This window comes from Thermobia domestica, chromosome 13 (genome assembly GCF_964235325.1).
Source record: "Thermobia domestica chromosome 13, izTheDome1.hap1.1, whole genome shotgun sequence".
NCBI classification, from domain to species: Eukaryota; Metazoa; Arthropoda; class Insecta; order Zygentoma; family Lepismatidae; genus Thermobia; species Thermobia domestica.
This window is the reverse complement of record NC_137466.1, coordinates 216,709,763-216,737,546: the sequence shown is the minus strand read 5'-3', so window position 1 is coordinate 216,737,546 and position 27,784 is coordinate 216,709,763. Positions and strand designations below refer to the sequence as shown.

The window sequence follows — 27,784 nt, the reverse complement described above, 5'->3', positions numbered from 1 at the left end:
AGTATAAAGGGATTTTAGGGAGATGTGTTGGATTCACTGCATTTCTCACAACATAACAAAATATATCCGTTCTCGATTAAGCCAAATAGTAATTCACAATAGGGATGGCCATTTCCGGAAAAAGAGTTTTCCGGTTTCCAGAAATCACATATTCCGTTTTACCGGAAAATTTTCAGTGTTCCGATTTTCCGGAATATTTTCCGTCTTCCGTTTTTTCGGAATTTTCGTTTACGTTTTTTCGGAAATTTTTCCGTCTTCCGTTTTCCGGAAAATTTTCGTTTTCGTTTTTTTGGAAAATTTTCTGTCTTCCGATTTTCCGGAAAATTTTCCGCCTTTCCTTTCTAATTTTCCAGTTTCCGGAAGAATTATATTCCGTTTTCCGTTTTCCCTGAGAATGTGGTCATCCCTAGTCTGTAGAAAGTTTAACCTTTTTAAGAATTCTGGTATATTTATATACTATGCCGTAATATCGTCTTTGACCGCTTATTTAGGTTCTATAACATGTATTTAAGCCGGGAGTTTTTTTTTTTTAATTTTTCAAGTGAAGGATGGACCAAAGAATATCGCTTATGCGTTTTGGAACCGGATGGTCAACTTGGCGACGCCAAGTGGGGCGAAGGGGCGTGACTTTTTTTCTTAAGGCAAATTTCAAAACCTTTTCACGCTTTTAGTTTTCTAGATATCAAATTAAAACTTTGCATAAGGATTGTGCGTACCATTGGATATTTATCAATTTTTTTAGATCCCTACGTGAAACCGAGGCCGGGTCCGAGGAGCACAAGTATTACGAAGGGGTGACTTTTTCAGAAGAAAACCGTTTTTTCCCGATTGTTTGGTAAGGTTTATGATACGAACACTTGGTACCGTTGGTAAGTATGCTCTATCGTGAAAAAAACGAGGTATGAACCACGATCCTACGATAAATAGTAAGGAACCAGTAGCTGTTTGAGTGAAAGTCTAATAGCCTCAGAAAGTGGAAATCTTTAAATTGTTAAACTTCTTAGAATCTGACGCCTTTGTTACATTTCTATCTGATAATACATTGTTAAGAGCACTTTTTGTTCTATCAGTCTCTCAAGCATTCTATGTGTGCTATTCCACAGAGTTTTAATTTGTTGTATAAGGGAATGTACTGCCAATCCTAATAACCTTCACTGTTTTTCCAGTTCTGACGTTGCCAAAGTACTATGCTGGAAGTGGAAAACAATCCGACTAGCAACACATAACATTTTCTCGATATTTTCTATTCCAAGACCCTTATTTATAGAGAGTTGTACAGTATTGAACAAAACAACATATGCATGCATACGGAAGTTCTCGTACCGCACTTGCGATATTACTTGCATTGTCAAAGGAGGAACAAACTGTCAAAGTGAGCGTCATATAAATCAAATTGTAAATTACGCAAACAGAAACTTTGGATTCGTTTTGAGAATGGGAAGGTAATTTAATAAGTCGAATGCTTTACTGAAATTATATTTTTCATTTGTTAGATCAAAATTAGAATACACGTCTATTATATGGAACCCCCACACGAAGAAAGACTCTATTTGAATAGAAAGAGTTCAAAATAAATTTCTGCGGTTTCTGGTACACAAGAAAAGAGGCATCTTCCCCAGATACGAAAATAGTACTTCTCATAATGAAAATTTTAACACAATGTCTCTCAATCACAGAGGAGTGTTAAATGACATGATATTCTTGTACAAAATACTAAATAACAAATTAAATAGTAAGCATTTGGTCTCTACATTTCATCTCAGGGTACCCAATGGAAACATACATGTGGGCAATGGAAATTTCTTTTATTGTAAGAAATCTCGAACAAATGCAACAAAACAGTCGCCAACGTGAAGGATGGGTGCAGTGTACAACAAACTGAGTAAATGTTAAAATGCTCTGGATATACACGGTATGAGTCAGGATAGATTTCGCAAATATATTACAGCTATTTTATGTAACTCTGATATGAGCACTGTAATTGGATAGACTTACCTGTTGTGTTCTTCTTAAGTAAACAAGTAAATAAATAAAATAGACAATTGATTGTATTTTATCTGAAATATTCCACTACTCTGCAACATGTGCTAAGTGCTGAGTTAGGTTTACCCTTGTGTGCCTCTCTTCTATTTCAATTATTTGAAGGACTGAACTTATTAAACTTAGATGAAAGCATATAGTGGGCTGTGATTTTAATATAGCTTTCCGTAGCATGCGGAGTCCAGTTATCTGTTGTCAAATCAATCGATTCCGCAGCCACAATTCTCCTTAGAAAACAAGGCCTCCATACGGCGAGTCACAGTTTGCCTGGGCGGTGACCGGTAACTTGGTTCTATTTCATTCATAAATTTAAGAAATCGGACTGTTTCAACAAAAGGCAAAGGAAGAAGATCCTTGGTACTGTATTTTTTATTTTACTATGAAGCACCTCTGCTCTTGCGGGAGAACAAGGTTTAGAGTCTCTGAGATAAGACAGAATTCTTTTCTGTTCCTTACGTACCACTATGTTCCCTTATTTGTAAAACATTTTTCCTGGGATCTTTCTGTTACTTCAGATGCATTTGAGCTTGCACCAAGTAAAGCAATAATCTGAGATATAGAGGTAGAAGCACCTAGATTATCAACCACGTTTTTGAAATAAAAAAAAAAAAACTTTGATTGCATTAGGAGTTGACAATTTTGTAACAAAATATGAATGTAGAGTAATAAGTAAAACTTTCAAATGTATACAAAAACATAGATAATAAGTCAGCATTGAGAACTGAATTGATGTATCGATGACTATGTGGAATCATCCTTCAGTTTAAGAGAAATTGGCGGAAATAGTTATGAGGAGAATTATGTGGAATAGATCATTATATGAATAGCTGGCGCTAGTTTCAAGTTGTGCTACATACTATAGTATGTATAGTCAATAGTACCGTTATTTGGAATTCGTTACTCTTATAGTTGCAAGATGGTAACACTAGGGTACAGTGTAAAATTGAATTACATCAGTAGAATTCAATTTATCTTATGGGTTTAAAAAGTCTATGGCACAGGTCGGGTGTAACTGAATAATAAACTTACAGAAAAAAAACAGTCGGGCGCTTGAATCGAACATCGACCTTCTGAATGATAATCCGATGTTCTAACGCCTGAGCTCAGTTGGAATCCGTAGTGTACTCCCGCTCATGAAATAATACAAGACTACTGCGTGTGGATTCTATAGAATCAGGGCGCCGATTTCTCAGTAACTTTGGTGATCCATTCAAATGCAGAAGGCATGTATGAGGGTTTTAAGACAAACTGAATTCAAATTATGCAAAATATTGTATATTTATAAATACACTGCGGGGTCCACATGATCTTTGGGGGCTGCCCCTGGCCCCAAGGATCGGTGACCTTGACAGATCACAGTGATCATGATAAGCAATGAAGAAATGGTTGGAATATAAACATACCAGTTGCACTAATAAAACACTGCAAGCTCTCTTTACTGCCAGGGGTCTGCCCTCAGGCACACGCATAATCGGGGATTCACCGAAACACACGCACGATCAGAATTTCTCGATGCAAACGAATGATCCACAAGCCCTCACGTAAACAGAAAAAGTACGTGGTTAAGCAAGTGTACAAAAAGATGTAGCAGAAAGGAATGTTTCGTCGCTGATTTGCTCGACCTTTCCTCTCCTATCCACTGTTAAGTTTGAGTTGCGTTTCTATAGCACTGGATGGTGAAGAGCATTGCCTCATTTACTTGTGTTCGCGTAGCATTTTTCGTTATTTTTCTTAATGTAAAACGACCAATTTCACTAATGCAAGTGAACATTCTCATTTTCCAGATAACTTTTCGTCCCCTTTTCCGGAAAATTTTTCGTCTTCCGTTTTTCCGGAAAACTTTTCGTCTTCCGTTTTCAATTTCCCGGTTTCCGGAAAAATATTTTCCGCTTTCCGTTTTTCCGGAAAATGTGGCCATCCCTAATTCACAATCGATTTTATAAACATAGAAGATCGATAATTCATGCAGAAATTAAAAGAAAATATCACATAAAAAGTACATAAGTATCATTTTGACATTATTATTTTAATAATAATAATAATAATAATAATAATAATAATAATAATAATAATAATAATAATAATAATAATAATAATAATAATAATAATATAATGTTGGAAATTCAAATGCAAAATTGATTTTTTTTGCGTCTAGAGATGAGATTTCATAGCGTTTCAGGTTGGCATTATGAGGTCCACAATTCAAATATGTCCAGTTTACTAATTTATCAAAATCCACTTAAACACTCCATCTTGATATTACCTTTTATTATAACGCGTAATGAAGTAAACATGTACACCCTTTAAAAGCATACATGTTCATTCTACCAGATGGATCGTCTGTTATATCATATATTACTCATTGCTCTGACGACCGATAACATATATCATCCAATTACCATGTCGACAGAACGTCAATCATAATATCAGAAAAGAAAATTAATTTTGGTTCTTTTTATATTTCCTTCTTCTTCTTTTAGCTAGCTTGTGCATATTGTAATAGCACATATTGCCCGTAAATGATATTAAAATACAAGTAATAATATTAAAAATAAACAATATCGTTATAGCATAACTCCTACCATAATGAGAGATTTCACCTTTGAACTCATTACTGTTTTATGGTACGTACATCTATTACCCAATTTTTATGGTATATCACGTTTCACAGTTTTTTTTTAAACAAGCATTGCCTTTTAAATGTCAAGCCTATATTATTCCAGTTCCTCATTTGTTTTCATGCACGCTAATTTGGTGCAGACATTTTTGTTTTACCTGTGCTTACACAAAGTGGATTGGAGAACATTTATCTAAATAAATACACAGAACAATATCGGCTCATAGTAATAGAGCGCACGGACGAAAAAAAAAAAGAATACGGAAAATTGTTCCTTATGCAAAGAACTTTTGAAAACCCCATGGTATGCTATGACTATTAGCAGTTAATTGGCAACAGCCGACACCGGAGGTGGATCCAGGAATTTTTGACGGAGGGACGCAGGTCTGAAAAATAAACGTCAGACATTTTTCGATATTTGGTTCGCTAACTTAAAATGTGGACTACAGTGCTTCATAATACGTATTTATCTCCGTCCGCCTGGAGGCGGAATTGAGGAAAGGCAAGTTGTTCAACACGAGAGAATCCAGGATTACCATGAACTGGAAACGCACACATTATCTGCAATGAGTGTAGAATGCACTTAGAATCTTTCTTTTGAGATAAATTTTAAAACATTTTTCCATAGCCATTGAGCAAGGGCTACATTAGGGACTAGAATATATTTTACTTCTCATGGAGGGGCGCGCGAGCTCTGCACTCCCTTTCTGGATCCCCACTGGGCATTACCCGGATGATTGTCACTGCAATGTTTGTCTAGCTAGGTGTCTATTGAAAGTTTTAAATAATGAGTCATTGGAATCAGCTTGCCGCGCCCCCTCCCGTGTTCCACCCACAGCCAGGAATAAAACGGAAGTTGGTCCTGTTAGAAACCTAGTTGACATTTATAAAACTATCCTCTACTCCACACTTATATTAAGGATTATAATCAATGATATCATTCTACCTTTAAAGTATAAATTTAATCATTAATCACTAGTCAACAATAAACCATATTTAATTTAATTTCCTACGAACATAATTCATATTAAGTATGTAGTGATAACTTAGGAAAAATAAAACTAAAATTTTTAAGTTTTTTAATATATATATATATATATATATATATATATATATATATATATATATATATATATATATATATATATATATCAGCTGAAGTGCGTGGGACAGATGTGAGTAAATCGATGATCGAGCGATCTAGGGAGCAGTAAAACTAGTTAAGTCATTGGCAAGCGATACTAAATATTGAAAACAATGACGTGAATTTTCAGTACAGGATTAATATATGGCACGTTCAGAGCACAAGGGAATCAAACTCACTTTTGATCATTTTGGAAATACTTTATACTACCACAGTCAATAAGTTCGTGGACGTAACGCAGTGTGGTGCTAGTAGTATACTACAGATAATAAGGTATATCCTGACGGAGGCAGTGGAAGTTCATCTCTCGACGCAGCAAAAGGCATATCTGTGCATAGAGTTTAAACAGACATACTGTTTCTGTTGTGAAAGGAGTTGATTGCGCCTCGGCGGAATTTGGAGAATGTCGCAGTTTGATCAAGGAGCAAACATCAAGTTCTACCAAAAACTAGGCAAATCCACTGCAGGAATGTTGCAGATGATGAGGAAATCATATAGTGACAATGCACTGGGCCGCAGTGCTGTGTTTAAGAGGCACCAACGTTTTACGGAAGAGAGAAACAGTTTAGAGTATTATGAGCCAGTAGGTTGACCAACAACAGTCCGAACGGAACACAAGATCGAAGAGGTTGCAAAGGTTGTGCACTCTAGCCGTTCTCAGTCCGTAGATGATATCGCAGAACCAGTAGAGATCAGCCATGATACATGTCACAACGTTCTGACAGATGACTTCAACATGTTGCGTGTCACCCAGCAGCGTGTCCCACACATTCTGACAGAAAACCAACGATCAGAAGTGTTGACGCTGATGGAACGTTCCTGAACCGAATAATAACAGGAGATGAAACCTGTCGTCTCCTGTACGATCCACAACTAAAGAGACAAGCAGCTTCCTGGAAATTGTCATCATCTAATCACAAAAACCCGAGACAAGACAGGTCAAAAGAGAAAATTATGCTTGAATTGTATTAAAGGTTATAGTGGATTTACGTAATTGTCTGAGTGTGGGCTGACGTTCACATTGAGCACAGTAACCACGGGTTCTTCTAGTTGCCTATATCCTGGGTGCCAGTTCACAAATTTATTAACTGTACAAGAATTTATGATTTCTATTTGAAGTTCCATTCACAGCTTAAAAGATTTATGTTGAGCTAGATATTGTAGATCACTCTTTTAATGTAGAAAACAATGTCAAAATTTCAATGTAAAATACTTAACCGTACCGCACAAACTATATGTCTCTTTCTCTCTCAGCTTTGTTAATAGGACTTGCTTATTTTGTACTCTGAACGCTCCATACATTTAGGAGTAAGAGTTTTGGCTGTAAATTAAATGCAAAATTAAATAAATATGTTGAAGGTTTAAATAAGTAAATTAATGGAAAATTATATAACATTATATGAGACAATAAATATTCGTTAAAACTTCATTCGTTACATATGTCTTGCACTAAGAACAACTACGTCAACATTTTCATCCAAATGTAGGATCATGAGGTTTATTATTATGCATGAGAGCACTAACAAGTTTTCCTCTAAAATTTTGAATGGATTCTATGTTTGCATTGTACCGAGTAGTATTTAATTCATTAGGCAATACTCTCCAAAAATATATACTATATACTATACCTAACAAGTGTGAAACATAGTCATACAATCCGGTAAGTATTCTGTAATTGATGAAAACCAGTAACAAAGTACTATCACATTATTTAACAAGTAGGAATCCTGATGGTCATTATACAATTTTCTTAGGTTACTTCTTGAATAATTCAATGTAACTAGTTTACTTAAATTTATTAGATTTGATTCTGAAAGAGGCATTAATATAGTCTTTGCTCAAAATATCAATTACCACTACCTGATTGATGTGTTCTGTATTAAACCAATTTTCCAACTCAATTATGTATATGACTTTTGAAAAACTCTAATCACAGTGACACAGACTGCTTTATGTTGTCACTAGGAAATACTGTCACAGCTTGTGCTGTCTCTTTGTCGTTGGCAAATACTGTTGTGAGAAGGGCATTCTGAACTCCTTCCTCTTCTATCTTTGGTATAAATTTGCGAATGATTGGGCTGAAGACAGTTTGATCCATTTTCTTTGGGTCATTGGCACCGGAAACGAAGCTTACAGCTAGGCCTATTACGATAACTGTCATCACTCCAAGAAATGGATACCACATATATGATAATGTGTATAAAGGAAATACACCATCCCTGAAACGATTAGAACATACATTAGTGCATATTCAAATGTGTTTTTGTTGTTAAAAATTCAAAGTTACTTAAGAAACAAATTTTTATTAGGGGATGGACGTTACTAATTTAAACTTTTTTTAAAAGAATATAATGATTTTGTTGAAGTAAAAAATCTGAATTTGAATATACGCCAGTCAGAGATGTAATCATATTTGTTACAGTTTTGGTGATCTAGTTATTCTACAATCCAGTATGTTTGAGTTAAATAGGTTAAGAGGCCTCCTCACTGCGAAATTAAAATACCGCTAATTTTACAGTAATTATGTGATATCTTCAAATAGATAAAAGATAATCGAAAATTGGAACAAGACCTCCCTAGACAATATTATTTTGCGTGAGATACCGTTATCATGACTCATTTATCTGCTTTCGATTTCCAGCCATGTCGAAAATCGGCATTTATTTTCGCGTTTCTAAGTAACTGCAAAGCTACTAGGTGCTCGTGATAACGGTACCTCATGCAAAATAACATCGTCTAGGGAGATTTGGTCCACTTTTCGATCATCGTTTATGTATTTGAAGATACCATATAATTAATATAAAATTAGCGGTATTTTAATTTCGCAGTGATAGAAACTCTTAAAAGGTTTAATTAAATATTCTTATTTTTACAATGATTTATGACAGGGTGGCCAACCCATGAACCGTTATCTACTTCTTTACCGGAATGCTGTGGGAGTTACCTGCATTGGTATGTGTCCATCAATTTTTTATGATTCCTTCTTACAGACTAGTGAACAGATGAGTGGACCGCTAAACTTTCTGCAATAAAACGCACACCTCAAATCTAAAAGGTTTGACTATTTTCAATTCAGTTTAATTAGTTTATGTTTCTAATATTAATTTTCCCACTGGAAATTGAATTTCTAGTATGACATTCGGAGAAAATCTTTCTATGGTATAAGCAACGGGTAACTTGAAAAACTAAACATACTGGCGATTAGTATTATGAGCAAGACTCTACATACTAGTATTCACCAAATAAGAAGAGATTGGACAAATCGTTTTACTTACATGATCTGTTTCCTGATTAATGCAGGGGCAACAATAGAAATATTGGTCATTTGTAAAATTTCTGTTGCACAACCTTCTACTGATGTAGGTTTCGTGGGGAAGATCAACCGTTTGCTTGCTATGGCAGTTTGAGCACCAAAAGAAATCCAACCCACCAACAGGAGAGCACCAATGCCGCCAACAAGTGCACCCTTAAAGAAGACGTTTTAATTTATTGCATGGCTATATTTGAGAATTTTTGCATCTGAAGATATATGTAAAATATATATCGAAGGAAATGTTTATTCTTGACACCTAGATATATGATAATTCTTTCACACACGTATAGTGATTTGGATGTAACACTGCGAGGAGAAAGTAAAAGTATTTTAAGATCAAATCTAAGTTGGTATAAAGGATGCATGAATTAGAAAATGGTTGTAAAAAAAAAAAAAAAACTCTGAACTCAACACAATTCAAAATAATTCTATAAAAGTCTAGAACATGCATATCTTATGAGCTAAACTGAAGTCATCCACTCTCGATCAAATTTTGCATGGTAATACACTTTGGTCTTTTTTAGAGGCATGTTCGATATGATGGTGTGAACGTTTTTGGCTCCCTAGGATTGACCATTCATTTTTGGCTTGGATTAAGTGAAATTTTCGCAAATAAATTTTAATCAGATTTGCTTTAAAATCAATGAGAGATAATATTCTTTTCCACAATAATGCAACTTACAATTTTTAATACAATGATGATAGTAAAATATAAAAATAATTATAAAAGGATCAGCAATGGATAGTGAATATTTGCATTACAACTATCAGAAATGCCTATAATATTGATTTCGACACGCACTTAAGCAAGACCTTCTGCATTTTGTAATATATCTCTTGTAAATAATACACTATTCAAAAATTATAAATATTTCACTCGACTTTCAATTAAAATAATCAAACTCTCTCTTTCATATATACAGGGTGGTAGGTAACTCCACCGACAAACTTTGGGAGGTAATTCCTTACATGAAATGAAAGAAAAAAATTCTAATAAACATGGGTCGAAAAACGTCTCCCTTCAGAGTTATGAGCCGTCGAAAATTCGAAAATTCACGTTTCGGAACGCTCTGCCTTAGAAACTACAGAACCGATCCCAAGCGGTCTAAGGAATTACAAAGGAACTACTATGGGCTTTATCTAAATATCCATGTTCAACCGTGGTCCGTTATCGGCGAAACGAACTCTAAAAAGGAAGTTGAGGTATAGGGATACTTCTTTAAGTACTAATGGCGCGTTCGTTTCGCCGATATCGGAAGATGTGAAAACATGGATATTTAGATAGATCGCATACTGGTTTCTGTGTAATTCCTTAAACCGCTTGGGATAGGTCCTATAGTTTCTAAGCCAGGGCGTTTCGAAACATGATTTTTCAAATTTTCGGCGATTTATAACCATGAAAGGAGACGTTTTTCGACCTATGTATATCAGAACTTTTTTCTTTCATTTCATATAAGGAATCACCTCCCAAAGTTTGTCGGTGGAGTTACCTATCACCCTGTATATATATATATATATATATATATACATGGACCATGAATTATCATATGTTGCTACATATATACCAATTCATTTGCGCAAGGAAAGAACATTCCTAATGTGAATAGTCCAAAAAGAGCACCATCGGATATTCCAGTTAAGCTATACACTGCCTGAGGAAACAAGAGAATCTTTTATTAAAAATTTTACAATTATTATACATTAATAATAAAAGAAACATTTGAATCAAAGCATATAAGTATTCGAATTAAAGCATCATCAATTAGACAAGTTAAAATTCCAGTGGTGTAAGACACTTTTTAAGAAAGAAAACATGGATTCAGAAGCCACATCCGAATAAATAAATATATTAACTGAAAAAGTAAATCAGAGTTTCACTCAACTGCCAACAGATGGGAGTTGAAGTTCTATTGAAAAAGGAAACTGCTCTTTTGTTCTTCAATTTATTATAAAACTGTCATTTTCGGTTTGCAAAACGATATCCGTGCTCTCAAATTACTCTGCATTTCCGATTGCCATATCCAACAATTAAACCTGGTGTTACCACTGTTCTCATTACATCTATCTAATAACGAGTTTTAGACTCAGAACTCAAATCATCCATTTCCGAGATCATTTTAAATACCACATGATATTTTGAGTAATTGACCTATATTTACTTCCATGGTTGAAGACCATATTCTACTTTACTTATTTATCTGCTGTCCTATCGAATTGAAATTGCGGTTTCTTCATTTTAACGATGAACAATGCAATAATTAAGTTAGAGCTATATCCGTTATTGATAATTTTATGTGTTTCTATTGTCTTTGATATTTCTAATGTATAAATACTGATGGTGGAGAGAAAAACATCCTCTAACATATTCAAAAATATTAAATCAACTTTTGAATAACTTTCAGGAAATTGTAGTAAAAATCATTTGTTGTAATTTTTCTTTTTTTTTTCTTCTCTTACCATTTAACGACTGATTTTCGTGAATGCAACCATTGGAAACATTGGAAACCATTTGCTAATATTTCTACAGTATACGGTTACGTAATAATATAAGTGGGAATGAATTTTAAAATTGTTTCTTGTAATAAATTTAAATGCAACAAAATGAATTGTTTTACAGTAAACTGCTTTAAACAAGCTTCGTGAGTTTAACTTACACAAGAATTAATTGTTACCTGTAAAATATATCCTAAGTTTTCGACAACAAATACGCCAGCTACACATATTCCTCCAAGAATGGCCACAATCACTTTCATAGTGAAACTAGCTGTCTGTTCTGACATATTGCTTTTCAACGCTGGTCTAATAAAATCTTCAACAATCAGACCACTCATTGAGTTTAGTCCGGTAGACATCGAGCTGATAACATATGAAATGGAAACGCATAATTATTGAAATAATCGAAATTAAAATTATTATAAGTTTACTAACTTCTAAGAAACGGAATGCAAAATTTAGTTTAGTTAAGTTACACGAAAATAATACGTATGGATATCGTTTAATACATTATTTCCTAATACAGTTACACTAACGTTTCGAGTATTATAATACCATAAAGTAGTTAACAATTAAATTAGCCAGTAGAAAAAGGAGAATATTTCAAAACTAAAGAACATTCGACGGAAGCAATTTTTGAATAATTAAATACCCAATATTATTGTACTTTTGATATTTTGAAGACAAAAGATATTTTGTTCGATTCCCGTTGGAAACACTCGGTCGAAAAAGTGTAAAAGCTTGTTTAGGCCTCCATTCTCAATAAGCATTTCCTGGATTCCCCTCATTCACACCAGGTGAATGCCGGGACGGTAATGATCCCAGTCTACTTCCTTCCTTCCCCATTTCTCTCTTCCTTCAAAATTTCCCGCGCACTTGGAATATACGTCAACTGTTTTATGTGACAGGCTAACATTACCATAGAAGCCGAAAGTCAAAAAGGTAATCCTTAGTCCAATCCTGAAAAACAAAAAATCTTATCATACATTAGAAATGTCCTAGGCATATATTTGTGTATAAACGACGATATTTCTGGTAAGTCTTTATATTTTCCGATTTCCAAAGGTAAAGCGTTCTCGAATTTTCTCCTGTTTACGCTCTAACAGATTCAATTCAAGAAAGTATTCCAAAGTTTGAATAAAAAAAAAACGGTTACTTCAAAGCAATACATACTATGGTATCAAGAGTACAGTAAAAGAATGCATTTTAGCAGTATCTAAATAAAATATATAAAAAGAAGTCTGTATTGATGAAGGAAAAACATCGCTATAATTTCAATTACACATTTCTTCAAATAGTTTGATAATATTTCTTGAAACGCTGTAATTTGAACTTACAAAAGAATTGACAAAGACTAGGAAATGGTAAATGTTGAAGCGAAATTTTGTGATGTTACACAAATTCTTGTATAAAGAGGAACTATAAAAAACCTTCAGTAGGATATTGTTAATAAACGTTGATTAGTAAATAATTTTTATTTTATCTCAATAATTAAAATAAGTAGTTAGCAGTGTCTTGAACACTATTTTGCGCTTGAACGGAGTTCATCAAAACATTTTGTAGAAAAAAAACAATTAAGTGTTTTCCACAATAGTTTAATTTCGAAACCGCGGGGTATTGTAACGTAATGGAAACGTTACAAGGTTAACATAAATAATTCATTCGTTTTGAAAATGCTATATTTTTAAACATATTAAAACTACGCACATGGAAGATATATGAAAAAAAAAACTTACCAAGTTTGAACTGTGTAGCAATAGAAGATCTTTCCGATCGGGTGTGGCAGTATGGCAGTACTAGGTTAGTACCTGTCGAAAATGGAGGGAAAAGAAAACAAGTTTTGGTGTGTTTTAATATGGCAGATGTTCGTCTGTTATAGCCGTTCAACGCTCTTTCAGAAAAGACTATGAAATAGAACCGACATGTAAAGAAAGCATTTTGCGATGGATCGGCAATTTAAGCAGAGTGGTTGCTTGTGAAAAAAATAGCACCTGGCCTCCCACATCCTGAGTTAACGCAATTTGACTTCTTTCTGTGGGGGTATGTTAAGTGCCTTGTTTGCGTATCCATAATGCAGCAAACCTTAGTCGAGCTCAAAGAGCGCATCAGTGCTGCAGTGGAGACAATTGACAGGAGTATGCTACAAGATGTATGCAATGGGTTCGAGTATCGCCTGGACGTGTGTCGTGTCACCAAAGGAGCAAATATTGAATGCTTGTAGAGGATGTATAATCTTGGTGAGTGTGTGGTTCCTTTCATGTATCTTTCATGCTTATAATGAAATAGTTTTGAAAATATATCCTTCTAACATGAATGAATCATTTGTTATAGCTCTATATTATAATGTGCTTACTCTCAATTAAATACAATAATCTATTGTATACTGAAGTAGAGTTTAACATGCGAGAAGTAAGAATTCAAGTATCAGCTTGTCATCGGAGCTTTATGAACTTGGAACCACATAAAGGGATTTTCTTACGAAAATTGAAGGTAGTTGTGAATGAATAATAAAGATTTGAGTTTCCAACCTCAGTGAAGATGTTTTCCCCCGATCCCTGAATGAGAACGAAAACATTGGTTATTTTTTTCCTTGAAGAACTGCCCATTACGCGCATTACATTTTGAGGGCTTAATGCTATGCTATAGTAGTTACATATATCTAACCAGTTGAGAATACTCCCAAGAGCATTGCCAGGATGAACTTAAAAAGAATGGAGAGATGGAGCGGGAAGAATAATTGTGATTATTGATGCATGTAAAAGTAAATATTTTAATCCACACCTTTTTTTTGTTTCTCGCAAAAAATTCGCAAAATATCATCTCTCTATGAATTACGGTTCCCAAGAAAAGACTCTTCAAATGTTACACATTCGAAATTTTTGGCCAATATCTGGGAAACGATGGCCAGTTTGGCAGTAGACAGTTGTCCAGATACCACCGGTTACTTTTTGGTACCAAAATGTTCACCATCATATTAGGTATTGGGCAACACCAATATGATTGTAACAATTGCTGTATATGTGAATTCTTATTTAATTTTAATATCAAATACATCTTTTAGAAGTGAATACCATTTAAAATTTTGTGTGTATGTATTTAAAAAAGGACTTATAACAAACAGGATCACAGTTTTCTTTAGGTTTCCTCCCAGTTCAAGCAAAAGGTGCTTTTTCTTTTCTTTTTTACTTTTTACCTAAGCAACAGTTGAATAGAAAGGATTAACAATACTGTCCATCGTTGTTTCTCATCCGATCACACACACGCACACACAGAGGCGTTGACTCAGTGAATAAAGGGACAAGGATTTCGAAAAACTTTTAGCATCATCTTGTGAAAGAGCAAGGAAACGGCAAATCTACCCAAATGGAAATGAAATGAAATTTTTAAGTTTTACGTTCCACGCTTATGCCAGTTAGGCTAAAGGAGACGATGATGATGAGAAATGAATGAAAAGGTGGAATGAAGAAGGTGGGAGGAAACGGGAGAACCCCAAAAAGACCCACGAACACAATGTTTGTTTCTACTCAATTGAATGGAATCGGAATGGAAGATAATTCCTGAAAATTTGTGAAGAGCACTTATCAGATCATTCGTCTCCCAACCAAGAAGAGATAAACTTTTTACACATCTCTGAGACTTTAACAAAGTCACATCAGGACAGGAAGTCGCCGATTCTAAATTCCAGAAAATTTTAAAAGCATATTGTGAAATGTTAAAAAATCACGTTTTCGGGAAACAGACGCTCCAGCACCGTTAAGGGGCGTATACCTTAATTAGAAATAGAAAACACAAGCAAAAAACCACTAAACCAATCAGAAAGAAGAAAAGTTCAGAAAATATGTTATAGGCGGATCCAAATCATCAGGAAAATTGGTAGCTAAAAACCTCGAGACAGTCTGAAATCATCAAGTGTGTAGAACACAACATTTCAACTTACACTTAACACGACACCACATAGAATTATACACACTTAAATTGATCGTAACAATGATGGCAGGCTAAGTTAACACATAGCCGCAATGTCCACATACAATACGGTCTGACGTAGATGCTACTTACGCATCACTTTCTTTAGCGAGCCACAAACTTGTAACAAGAATCAAGATATTTACATATTTTTGTATATTACATATTACAATTTGGAGTTAAGAAAACTAAACTTATTTGACTCTCTCGTTACATCCTATCGATACTTAGTGATCACAATATTGAAACAGTAACAACATCATGGCTCAAGCACGAAACTTAGAATCATAGACACTTTTTGAGAAACATTTTCTGAAACACTCACACACCCGCCGTAAAATAAAAAAATGGTGTTAGTGAAGTGTAGTGACAAGGAGTGCTATAATATGGTCACACACAGCAAGGAAAGAAAGTGCCAAGTGGATCCCTACAGTGACGATGAAAGGTCTAGGATTCGTCGCCTCATACAGATAGAAATGAAGGCCAAGCAAACCTCCTTAGCGGCAATGCAGCATCCGGAAGTGTCGTCGAAGTGTCACCAACCCAGGAACCGCAAAGATCTGTGTGTGTGTGTGTGTGGTAAGAAGGTGTATGGTGAGAACAGCACTGGCAGGGAACGGTAGGACCAAACTATTTTACTTATTGGTGCTGAAAGACAAATTTCCATTCTTAAATAGAAATGCAAGACGTTGCTGCGTAAACACTGCAAGAATAACTGAGATTTGGAAAGACGTTAACTTTGCTTTCATCACTTCAAAATTAGTATTCTATTTCTTACATTAGACGTAAATAAGCAATGTCTTCGGTCTTAAAAGTATCATTTTAGCTCTCGAGAAACTTTAGCGATTCTGAATAATCTTGAAAACCTCTACATTTTTTGTTGACTTAAAGAAATATTTTAGCAACTTGTTTCTACAAGATGTAGCTTAAAATTGGTTCATGGAAAGAAACTAACCAGATGTAACTGTATAAAACCGCAGATACTCTTTAGAAAGTATGTAATGTTAGTTAAGAAAGTAACGCCAGAGTTCAAGCTACGATTTTATTTCTTTTTATGTCGAATTCTTTAAAAATGTTCAAAGCATACCATAACCAAGTATTACTTGGATGTATAATACGTAAAGTCATGTAGTGATTATTTTGTTAGTATGAAGTAATTATATGTATTACCATTTTCTAGTAGGTACTTGTGAAATTAAAATTAATTTCAATTAGTATCCTTACGAGAGTTGAAAGAATGTAGAATTGTGAAATCAAATAGAGAAGCATTGGATAGAAAAATTAAATACATAAATCTTATAGGTAGTTCTAACAAAGATAGGGTTGGAAAGGAAAGATAGAAGACTCATAAGAAACTTATACATGAACCAACAAGTAAGTGCTAGGATAGGGGAAGAACTGACGGAAGAGAGTGCAATTGGACGAGGAGTTCGACAAGGATGCTGCCTCTCGCCAACACTATTTAATGTCTATCTAGAAGAGATAGTGAAAAAGAGTTTACATTATGATGACGGCATTTCGGTAGGAGGTAGAATGATTAGATGCATAAGATTTGCAGACGATATGGCGTTTCTTGCAGAATTTGAAAGGAAAATCAATAAAATGTTAGAAGAAATGAGAAAGGGCTTTGAAGAATATGGGATGAAAATAAATGTTAGAAAGACAAAAACCATGGTGATTGGAACGAAGAGGTCTGTGTCAAATATAAAAGTAGGAGGGGAGAAAATAGAACAAGTGAATAGTTTTCGATACCTGAGTAGTATTCTTAGTAATGACATGAAATGCGAACGTGAAATAAAAACAAGGATAGGAATGGCGAAAGAAGCATTTAGGAGGAAGAAAAGTCTGTTTTGTGGGACCTTGAATAAAGAGTTGAGAAAAAGACTCATAAAATGCTTCGTGCGGAGTGTTGTACTGTATGGGGCGGAAACGGGGACAATACGTAAGGGTGACGAAAGTCGAATGAAAGCCTTCGAAATGTGGGTATGGAGAAGAATGGAAAGAATAAGTTGGTTAGAGCGGAAAACGAATGAGAGAGTGTTAGAAATGGTGTGTGAGAAAAGAACACTTCTAGATATTATTAGGAAGAGGAAGAGAAACTGGTTCGGACATTGCCTAAGAAGAGATTGTATCATGAGGGACGTCCTAGAGGGTATAGTGGCGGGAAAGAGAGGGAGGAGGCGAAGGAGACTACCATTAATGGATGATATTAAAACAGAAAGATCACAAGCGAAGACGAAAAGGTTAGCGGAGGATCGTGGAGCATGGAAGCTTCTCAGCTGCGGCAAGTGACCTGCCAATAAAGGCAGAATACCTATGATGATGATGATATAGGTAGTCATGTTAAGGACACGGTACCCGTTGGCTAAACATGGTATTCTAGAAACTGAATAATTATTCACATATCACGTAAACGTTAGGCTAAGCAAAGCCGCAATCAACTAATTATCTTGATTCTCCTAAGCAATAGGAAGATCAAGATCTATGCGCATAGACAACGATCAACGACTAGGTCAAAAGAAAATATTGCAACATAATAATAATAATAATAATAAAATTGCAGAAAACAACTAAATTTTCCCAAAGCCTTTTGAACAGATGTCTTTGCATTTTATCTGTATATATAAAATATTTAGATCTATATATATAATATTCATGTATTAATTGTGTTATATGTATGCATTTCAATATCTCATCTATATACATGTATATTAGTATATTTCTGTGTGCTAAAATATATGTGTGCTAAAATGACAATGTAATTCGTATTGACATATATTGCAATACATACATGAGAAAAATTGCAATACGTTTGACTAGGTTACATTTTGGTGCTAAGGTCTCACGCCTTACCCTCAGTTTTTGTTTTATTTGTTATTATACTTTCAAAATTTATTGTTATTCTTTCATATATACTTGATTTTTAACCTTTATTTTTAATCATTAAAGCTTTTATTTACTGTTAACCTAAATTTGCAAACTTTTCTTTTACAAGCCACTTATTACATCCCTCACCTCAATAATAATAATAATAACAAATAAATTTTCGCTTGCTCGAACGGTTTAGGGGTTCTTATTTTCCTAAATCCCTGAAATACCGCGGGAAGATAGGGTTTCATGACCGTGAAATCAGTCTTCATTTTCTTCATTATTAAACATGAACAGGGTCATGGTTCGAAACCCAAATAAGTCACTTTCTCTTTCAAAATCACATCTTCCGTGTAAAAACTATTTTTTTTACACCTAGTGATTCATGTACCTCACGCCTTTTCTTTGTCTAATTAGCATAGAGGAGTACATCCTCATTTCTGTTCTTTCATTTAATTTACACGTGTGACGCCATGCCCAGATCGGATACAGTGACGTATCAAATCATAAACTATCTTAGTTTCGGGAACGGTGACTTCAACGGTGGTGCACATAAGGTAAATTGTGGCAGCCGGAACACGAACCCAAAACCCCATTAATTCATATCCTATATAGAACATTTGGTGCGGCGAACAGAGTCCTAATTTTTAAACCTCTATAGAACATTTGGCTTCCCTAACAGAAACCTCTATTTTTAACTTTTACATGATCTCTCTGTGGCTTATGGTTCCAGAATAACGATCCTCAAATCTCGGGAAATCGGCCATTTTTGGCCAATATCTCGGGAACAGTAAGAGTGACGCGAAAAATTCGATCAATTTCTCAGATAGTATTTTATGCTCTATCGAATGGAGGGCTCAAAATTGTAGAAAATCGCAAATAACAGACAGACGGACGGACGGACGGACAGACAGACGGACATTGAGAATTAACTAACGAATTTTATAAAGCTATAATGGCCACCTGGTTATAGAAGTATGTTTTGTTGACGCTCTGTATATTTCGTAAAGACAGTGATTATTTTTTCGGTTTATACTTTATTTTGCGACGCAAATAAGTTCTTTCTTCGGTAAGAATTACTTTCTTCCCACGCAACTGGACAAAGAAGTCTCTGATTGTTTTTTCATATATATATTTAAAACATTGTTTTTTGGTGAGCTACGAACCTTTTTAGTGTTTCTCCCTGACTTTTTAATATGCACAGTATATATTGAGCAGTTATTTGGAACTGAATTAAGTGCTTTCTTTAATCATTTATGTAAATACTAACTGACCAGATGTTCGTGGACCGGAATGGGACCAGCCTTACCGCTTTTCCAGTTAGTTATCTGCACTTTCTCACGCCCGAGTTATCGCAATGTCTGGTGCGTCGTGGCCAGTGGACTAATATTAACTACATTCTTTTCCTATTCTGTTTGCATGTGTATAGAGGTGATTTAACTGAGTGGTTTTCAGAATGAATTGCCAACATTCTTCAATGAACTATTGCTGCTCTTATCTCGAAGCTTTGCGCTCGAGGAGTTTGACTCCAGGTTTAGAAGCCGTAACCACGCACGTCGCGTTGGGAATTAGGTATGATTTTATGTTAATGGGCATAAGGTACTAGACGATGAAGGACGCTTTCTTAAGGCTTGCACCAACTAGTGAAGTCCCCTTCTCATAGACCTTGTGCGCATAAATTATAAACGCGCCCTCCAACATTAGCATTTCACTTTGGAGATTTATTTTGCTGGAGACTCATCTTAACTCTTCCGGATTGTTCGGAGCAGCAACTACATTGCTACGTGGGATTATCCCGGTTACTTTTCCCCCAGTGCTAATCCCCCAAGTGCGTCAATGGTGTGAGAAAAGCTTTATAGTGAAATCTCAATTATAGGAATGGGGGGCAAGAGTACGCAAATTTTAATTAAACTTATATATTTTGGTAAAAAATAGTTACAACGGAAAACTTTTACATGGAACACAAAACTTGAACTCTCCTTTACGAAATGTGAACTCAACTTTTATATACCTCTATTCTTAGAGGAACTAGAACTCATAAAACGAAAACATTCAAATTCGTACTCTTGCCCCTATATGTGGGGTAGAGACCTGCGCGGGCCGAATTTTTCGGCTCGAGCCCAATCCAGCCCGAACGTAGCTAGGCCCGGCCCAGCCCGGGCCCGAAAAGTTTTGGAGATTTTCGGCCCGAGCCCGGCCCGATAATTTTTTTAAAAAATTAGCTCTAGCCCTAATCTTTCTCAAAATTTACTATTAAATTTGACCTAACCCTCAGAAACATTTTCTAAACTCTGGTTCACAACCTGACGCTTGCCTCCCGAAGGTGCCATTGCCTCCTAGAACTTTGCCTGTCATCGAGAGAACAAAAACTCCATTCCCTGTAACAAAAATCTAACTTAATTGATTTTTAGCATAAAGTGAAGATGGCAATATTGTTTAGCAATAGGCAAAACATTCCCACCCCTTCTTGTTATATTTTGAGTTCAGGGAAGGTCAAGGTCAGAGCTCAATTTACCGCATAATGCCTGCAATCCTCTATAGTGAAAGTGGAGCCGGTAAGCAACACAAACTGTAAATAGCTAGTGCATTCTTTGTAACATTTTTCACGGACACACTTCTTCAACGTTTGGCTTTATTCCAATTATCGTTTAACGAAAGTCAATAATGATTAAAGAATTGCAATTGATCGGCACCAGCCCGGCCCGACCTGAAGAGAAATCAGTGTCGGCCAACCCAAACCCGGCCCGGCCCAAAGAAATAACAGTGTCGGCCCGCCCAAGCCCGGCCCGGCCCAAAGAAATAGCAGAGTCGGCCCGACCAAGCCCGGCCCGCGGGCCTCGGGCCAGGCCCGGCCCGTGCAGGTCTCTAATGTGGGGCAAGAGTACGAAGTCAAAGGGGCAAGAGCATGCACCCAAAAGAGCATTAACTATTATCACAGATCAAGGTGCTTACTGCTTTACATGATGTGCATTGTTCATGCCACCATTCATGCACTTTGCGCACTTGATCCAGTCTTCTATTGGTGGATCACTGTAGATGATATTGCATAATGGACAATCGTACACTACTTCCTCACTGACCTGAGGAGTTGTAGCTACAAATTCGGTTGTAGCTTTCCTGATTCAAGATGATGTTTTCCTTTGATCTTTGGAGGGCGCCGTTTCGGAAGTAAGTTCTGCTTGAAAGGAGAGGATGTCAGAATCTCTGACTTCGAGAAGATCAAGATCTACTGGTTGAGTGCTTGGTAGCAGTTGGAGGAGGACTGACAACCACCAAAGGAGTGCATGATGTAGATGGTCCACATGGGCCCCTTCTTACCACCAGTAAAGATAAGTTTACTGGTTGAAGGTTTGGTAACCGATGAACGAGCAGCCAGCGGAGAAGTGTTTGATGTGGACAATCTGCATAAGCTCCTGCTTGCTTCTAGTGAGAATCCAGTGTTACTGGTTGAAGGTTAGGTAACAAATGAATGAGAACGAGCAACCGGCAGAAGAGTATTTGAAGTGGACAGTCAGCATGAGCTCTTGCTTGCTTCTAGTGAGGATCTAGCGTTACTGTTTAAAGGTTTGGTAACAGATGGAGGAGGACGAGCAACTGGCAAAGGAGTGTTTGATCTGGATGCATGGGTCCCTTTTTACTTCCAGTGAATCATCCGATGAACGATTTTGGGCTCTATTCACGTCTGATGCTTGATTTGTTGCTTCAGGAAGGCTTTCGTCTTCAGACCTGGCTTCTACATTTAAGTCTACCACATCCACAATAGAAGGAAGAAAATCTTCAGTGAATACATCTGGATTCAGTAGGACAACTCCAGATTCTTGAAGGCTGGATACCAATGGTTGCAGCTTTGTAGTAAGCCTCAGTAAACAAGCTCGCAGCTTGGAATTATGTGGGATGGATGATTCCTCATCCATTTAGCGCACGCTGTTGAATACCAAGATTTCAGCGGGTCAAAAAAGGAGCGATCTAATGGTTTCAAATTATGACTGGAATTTGCTGGTAAACTCAACATCACTATCCCATTTTGCCTGCAGAAATCAATCGCTTCGATTGAAATGTGAGAGGTCTGATTGTCAACAAGTAAAAACACCTTTTTCGTAACCAAATTTGATCGCACATGTTGGTGTAAATAATATAACCATTCTACGAAAAATTGTGAGTTGATGAACTAGAATTAGATATTCCCACAGAACCTGGCGGCGAGCCATCGAATAATTCTTGTGTCATTTGTTGTGTGGGCAATATCTTGGGAATAAAGGAACCAGATGCACTCCATGAAACAGCTACTATGTTAACTCCAAAATCACTAGATACAGTTTTATTCACAACTGATTTTTAGTCGACTTTTGGAACTTTATGAGGAACCGTATTTATGCCAGTTTCGTACATGTAGATATCCCGTGGAGAAAAGCCGGTTTGTCTTACAAGATTTTTAGACAATTAAAAAAGCATTCAACTTGTGGCTTGCTAAAACCACGAGCTCTCCCCAGACCAGTCTTTGAAGGCTGTTGCAAAGCTATTGTTAAATGTCTACGACGGAAAGACTCTGTCCAATCTCTTTCTGCCATTCGATTCACATGGCTAAAGGATATGGGGCCACTATTTACGTTCAGCAAAATTGTATGCCATTCTTCTTAGATCATTTAAAGTTAATTCATAGAAGAGTTGATCCAGTAATGTGATATATTCCACTAATTCGTTCTCCATTTCTTCGGTAAATAGGCCTACTGGCTTTATTGTACCTAAAGACGTTGCAGATTCTCATTCAAAAAAAAAAAAAAAAAAAAATGAAAGAAAAGAAAAATCCTTAATTCTCCTCATATCAGTAATGGGAATGCATAGGATACAAAAAAATCAGATAATATTTAGATCCTTTATAAAAATATATTTCCAAATTCAGCTTATTCCATCAGTTACAGAATGCTTGTCAACTACGAGGGTAACTTGAGAACTTCTCGACCAATCCTTGATGAAGCTACATATTGTCAAATGTTAGGTTAGCTTCATATATCTTTATAGGATCCCATACCAATCATTGGACTGATACCGCCTTATGCAGAGTCGTTTTAAGGTATGATTACTAAAGGACTGAGTACTACAGGAAACATGCGGTAGTCGAACTTTTTAGTATGGCACTAATCACGCGTCAGAACGACTCTGCATAAGGCCCATTGAAATTTCTTACTGAAGACTACTGACATTTAAGATAAAAGAGGACAAAGCATAGTATTTCTGAAACCTGAATAAAATAAGCAAGCGTAACGTTATTCAATAACTGCAGATGTCAGTATCTCACACGTTTATCTGTTTCGAAAACAAACACCACCTTAGATACTGTTATGTAAGGAATGGTGTTTAGAATAAAAATGTATCCCTCGTACATAAGAAAATATCAGGATTCTTCAGAATTCTTAACGTTAGAGGCTACATATGGGAACTAGTATTCGTAAAGTTTGCCGTCACTCTATTACAACGGAATCTACATTCTTTTTTGATTGTTAGTTCTAAATCAAATTGGATTCTTTTTCATAGAACAGAAGGGGCAAGAGTACGCACGCGTACCCTTGCCCCGTAGGTATCTGCGTACCCTTGCCCCCTCACTACACAATTGACTTTCCCGTGATGTTGTACAGCCAACTCTTGGAAGAAAGGCAATTTACTCCATCCTGTCACACAATGGATATGTTAGAAACTAACGCTTTATAGTACTTTGAAATCGTTATAAAATTGTGTAAGTTATTCATTAACTACTTATGTCCCAATATTATATCAAACTATTAGAAAAACATAAATAATTATCTAGATAGCTTGTAGTTTGCCGCAGCACACTCAAACTTGTTTAGGTTCTAGACGCTATTAACATCAAACTCCACGTGACGCATTATTGTCATACGCGATTATATTCACCTGATTTTAGGGAATCGTATCCTTACCCCCCACGTACTCTTGCCCCCCTCTACTCTATAATTTTCTCTCTCTCTCTCTCTCCCTATATATATATATATATATATATATATATATACATATATATATATATATATATATATATATATATATATATATATATATATATATATGTAAATTGCTATTTTGATAGTGGAAAGTATTATATAGATGATAGTCTTAAGTGTTGTGATCATTTCTCTTCGTTATTTCTTCTTTTGAATATTTTTCTAATAAATAAGTATACTGTTGTTTAATCCAGTAAGTTTTCGTTGTGTGTGTGAATGATATTTGTGTGCGTTATGGTCTGGATGACCACCTGATCGTCCGTGGGGTTTTCGAGACGAGATATCCGAACCTCTCGGCGCCTAATGCTCATCTCATTATTGAGACCCACGAGCGATTTAAAAACAATTTGTAATCACTTTTTGGAGAGGTCCTTCAACGTCCTACCTAGGTAAGTCCAAGTCTCCAGGAGAATACTAATTGGTAGGACAAAGAACAGCGAGACCTGGTTCTTTACAAATAAATGTCCGCCCGAACAGAAACCACGAATTGGTTATAAAGTTCGTTGAAAATTCGAAATGAAATATAAACTCAGATCACAAGATAAATGCTATCAGGAAAATTATAGAAGGTTTCTAATTTAGTTTACGAAGAAATATAGAATCCAATGAACATGAAGAGTTTTGTTTTTCAGTATTAAAGAAAATATTACTTAATTCCAAACATAGAGTGAAAGTCCTTCTGTACAGACAGAAAATGCAGGAAGATCACTTTTCCCACAAACTGTTGAAGATTATAGGTTCAAAAAGTAAGATTACATTGCTCAATTTATGTTAATTTACATTTGGACATTAGCAAAGAAATATTTGCCGTGTTAAAATACTCTTGATTCGCTACAAATTAAGAATTCTATGTAATATTATATTATATTACTCTTTCTATGTACCTGGTATTTTGAAGGTACGTATTACAGACTTTTGAAATACTTCATTTCTCGCATTAGTATTTAATTCTACACTAGGTGAACCAGCGCTGTCTACTCAGCGCATCGTTCTTTTACGATCGTGAATCTACTTTCCCCTGTGCATGTCACTCACAGAAGTAAAGGATAGAGACTCACAAAGGAAATGAATTGTTGCTATGTATAAATGTTGGAATGAGTTTGTAGCAGAAGTAACACGATATCAAGTGGAAATATTTGTTTCTAACAAATCCATATCCGTCCTAGTACACCTGATTACGAGTCTTGAGGCTTTCGAAGTTGGCAGTAGGGATGGTTACAGATTTGTGGTTCCGGAGGAACCGGTTCCGCAAGAAACCGGTTCTTGGAGATCAGATTTTCAGAACCAGTTCCAGGCCTCGGGCCGATCTTCTAGAACCGGATCCGTTGAGAGCCGAAAACTGGTGACAGCAATCCCTAGTGAAAAAAATGGCTAATTCTTTTGTGACTGTAATTTTACCTTTGCATTGTAATGTACTTAGAATTTGCAGGAAATTTTAAATTATCCGTATATACATTATTGTGGTAATTTTTCATTGGAAAGACTTAAGGACACACACAGGAAAAGTAAAGATTACTTGATAAGTGAAAGCTGGAATGAGTCCAAGTAATTTATGTTCAGTAGTGATTTTGTATTAGTCCATTTGTTTCAAAACACGTTTGCGAAAAATAAAATCAAGTCTAGCTTACAAAAAATTCTGTTCGATTACGTTCACGCTTTCCTCCTTACAAGACGGCATCGTACATAAATATAGAACCGCTTTCGGAACCGAAACTCAAGAACCGGTTCCAGAAACTCAAGAACTGGATTTTAGGAACCAGGTGCAGACCGGATCCGCTTCTAGAAGCGGATCCGCTCAGAGACGAAAACCGGTTCCACCTGGAAACTGTTCCGGCCATCCCTAGTTGCCCGCATGAAATAGGTTGTCATACATGTAATAGGTTGCCTGGTTTAAGCAAAGCGCCTGCAATTTACGTCTGCCCGCCACATGTAACTTCTCTACTGGTTGCCTAGTATCGGCCTGCAACAATGTAAATTTTATTGACTCAAAACTACCTCTTAAAAGTTGAATAGACCAATAACGACACGGTTTTTGAAAATTTGAATGAGAAGTGGACAACGTACATAAAATTTGGAATCGAAAAGGGAAAGCGGTTTCTGTACTGTGGTTTTCGAGATCTCATTGGCTAAAGAATTGGGGATAAACATATAAACCTAGCATTTTAATATATGGACTAGCTGAATACTCTCTCCTCACACAGTGCATAATTCATCAGAACATCTGTACATGCTCCTTTACAGACACAAGTGAAGGACGTCTAGATAAAAATCGGCAACTGATACCTTAAAGGTTAGATTTTTCAATATCTCGCACCGTTTGCAAGATTTGAGCCTACTTCCATTTGGAGTTCCTAATTCATATATGATCATTGTTTCCTCTCTTCTTGCATGCAGTATGTAATAAGCAAATACATTACATACACAATGAATTATAGTGTCAGTGATATATGGTGTTCATTGAGAAAACACTCCAAACAATATATTCTTAGGTTGAAGAAATCGTTATCCTTAGTTTTTGATTACCATGAAACACGAATAAACGCCTGAGAGATACGTAACCCTATATACAACTATGTTGTGTTGAAATGTATAACTTAGGATGTAAACCTTTGCTTTCAACACTTCCAGTGTACCCCTAAAAATTGTAATAAAGAAATAACGGCCATGTTTTTCTAAATGTTCAATTAGAACTCGGCAATCTAAACAAAATTTGGAATCGACCTGTGCAAAAACGGCACGTTTCTAGCACTTGTGGTTTTCGAGATCTCATTGTCGAAAGGATTGAAGACAAATATATAAACCTAGTACTTTAATATATCGAGTCTCTTACGATACACCCTATTATCAGGGTGACGCGCAGAAAACCAAGATCGAAGGTTAGGAATTAGATTTCTAAGCTTGCGAGATCTATAGTCATGTTAGCCCGTGATGTATGAGGAATGACGGTCCTCGGCGATCACACTACCCGAGGAAGGGGAGGAAGAAAGGAAAGGGGAAGGAAGGAAGGAAGTTGGGTCCGTTTGTTAAGTATCATCCCTGTATATGAGTAATGTGAATGAGGAAAAAGCCAGATAAAACATCAGTTGGAATAGCTGGCCTGAAAAAGCTGTTAAACATTTTTGACCAAATGTCCACAAAATGCGAGAGCGCCAGCAACTGTGCTGAGCGGGGTAAAAAATTAAGATCGAGGTAGATACTGTTTCTAATTAAATTTCAAGCTGTTTAGCCATTTTCGCGTGATTTCATTTCACACAATATCGCTTTCACTTTTATATATTAACCTAGATGAGAAGGTACGTTCTTCTCTCGAGGTGTAGTTGTAACTTTGTGGA

The 27,784-nt window shown here is 36.0% G+C and overlaps 1 protein-coding gene across 1 annotated transcript in view; it reads right to left on the bottom strand.

Moving 5' to 3' along the window:
* LOC145667971 (uncharacterized) overlaps window positions 1–27,784 on the bottom strand; it is a 147,874-nt gene that overhangs the window by 79,585 nt on the left and 40,505 nt on the right. Inside the window, exons 10-13 of the mRNA XM_081735396.1 lie at window positions 11,787–11,970; window positions 10,680–10,766; window positions 9,077–9,267; window positions 7,736–8,020 (exon numbers count right to left, since the gene is read on the bottom strand). Coding sequence (XP_081591522.1) covers window positions 7,736–8,020; window positions 9,077–9,267; window positions 10,680–10,766; window positions 11,787–11,970 — 747 coding nt within the window. The remainder of the gene's footprint in view (window positions 1–7,735; window positions 8,021–9,076; window positions 9,268–10,679; window positions 10,767–11,786; window positions 11,971–27,784) is intronic.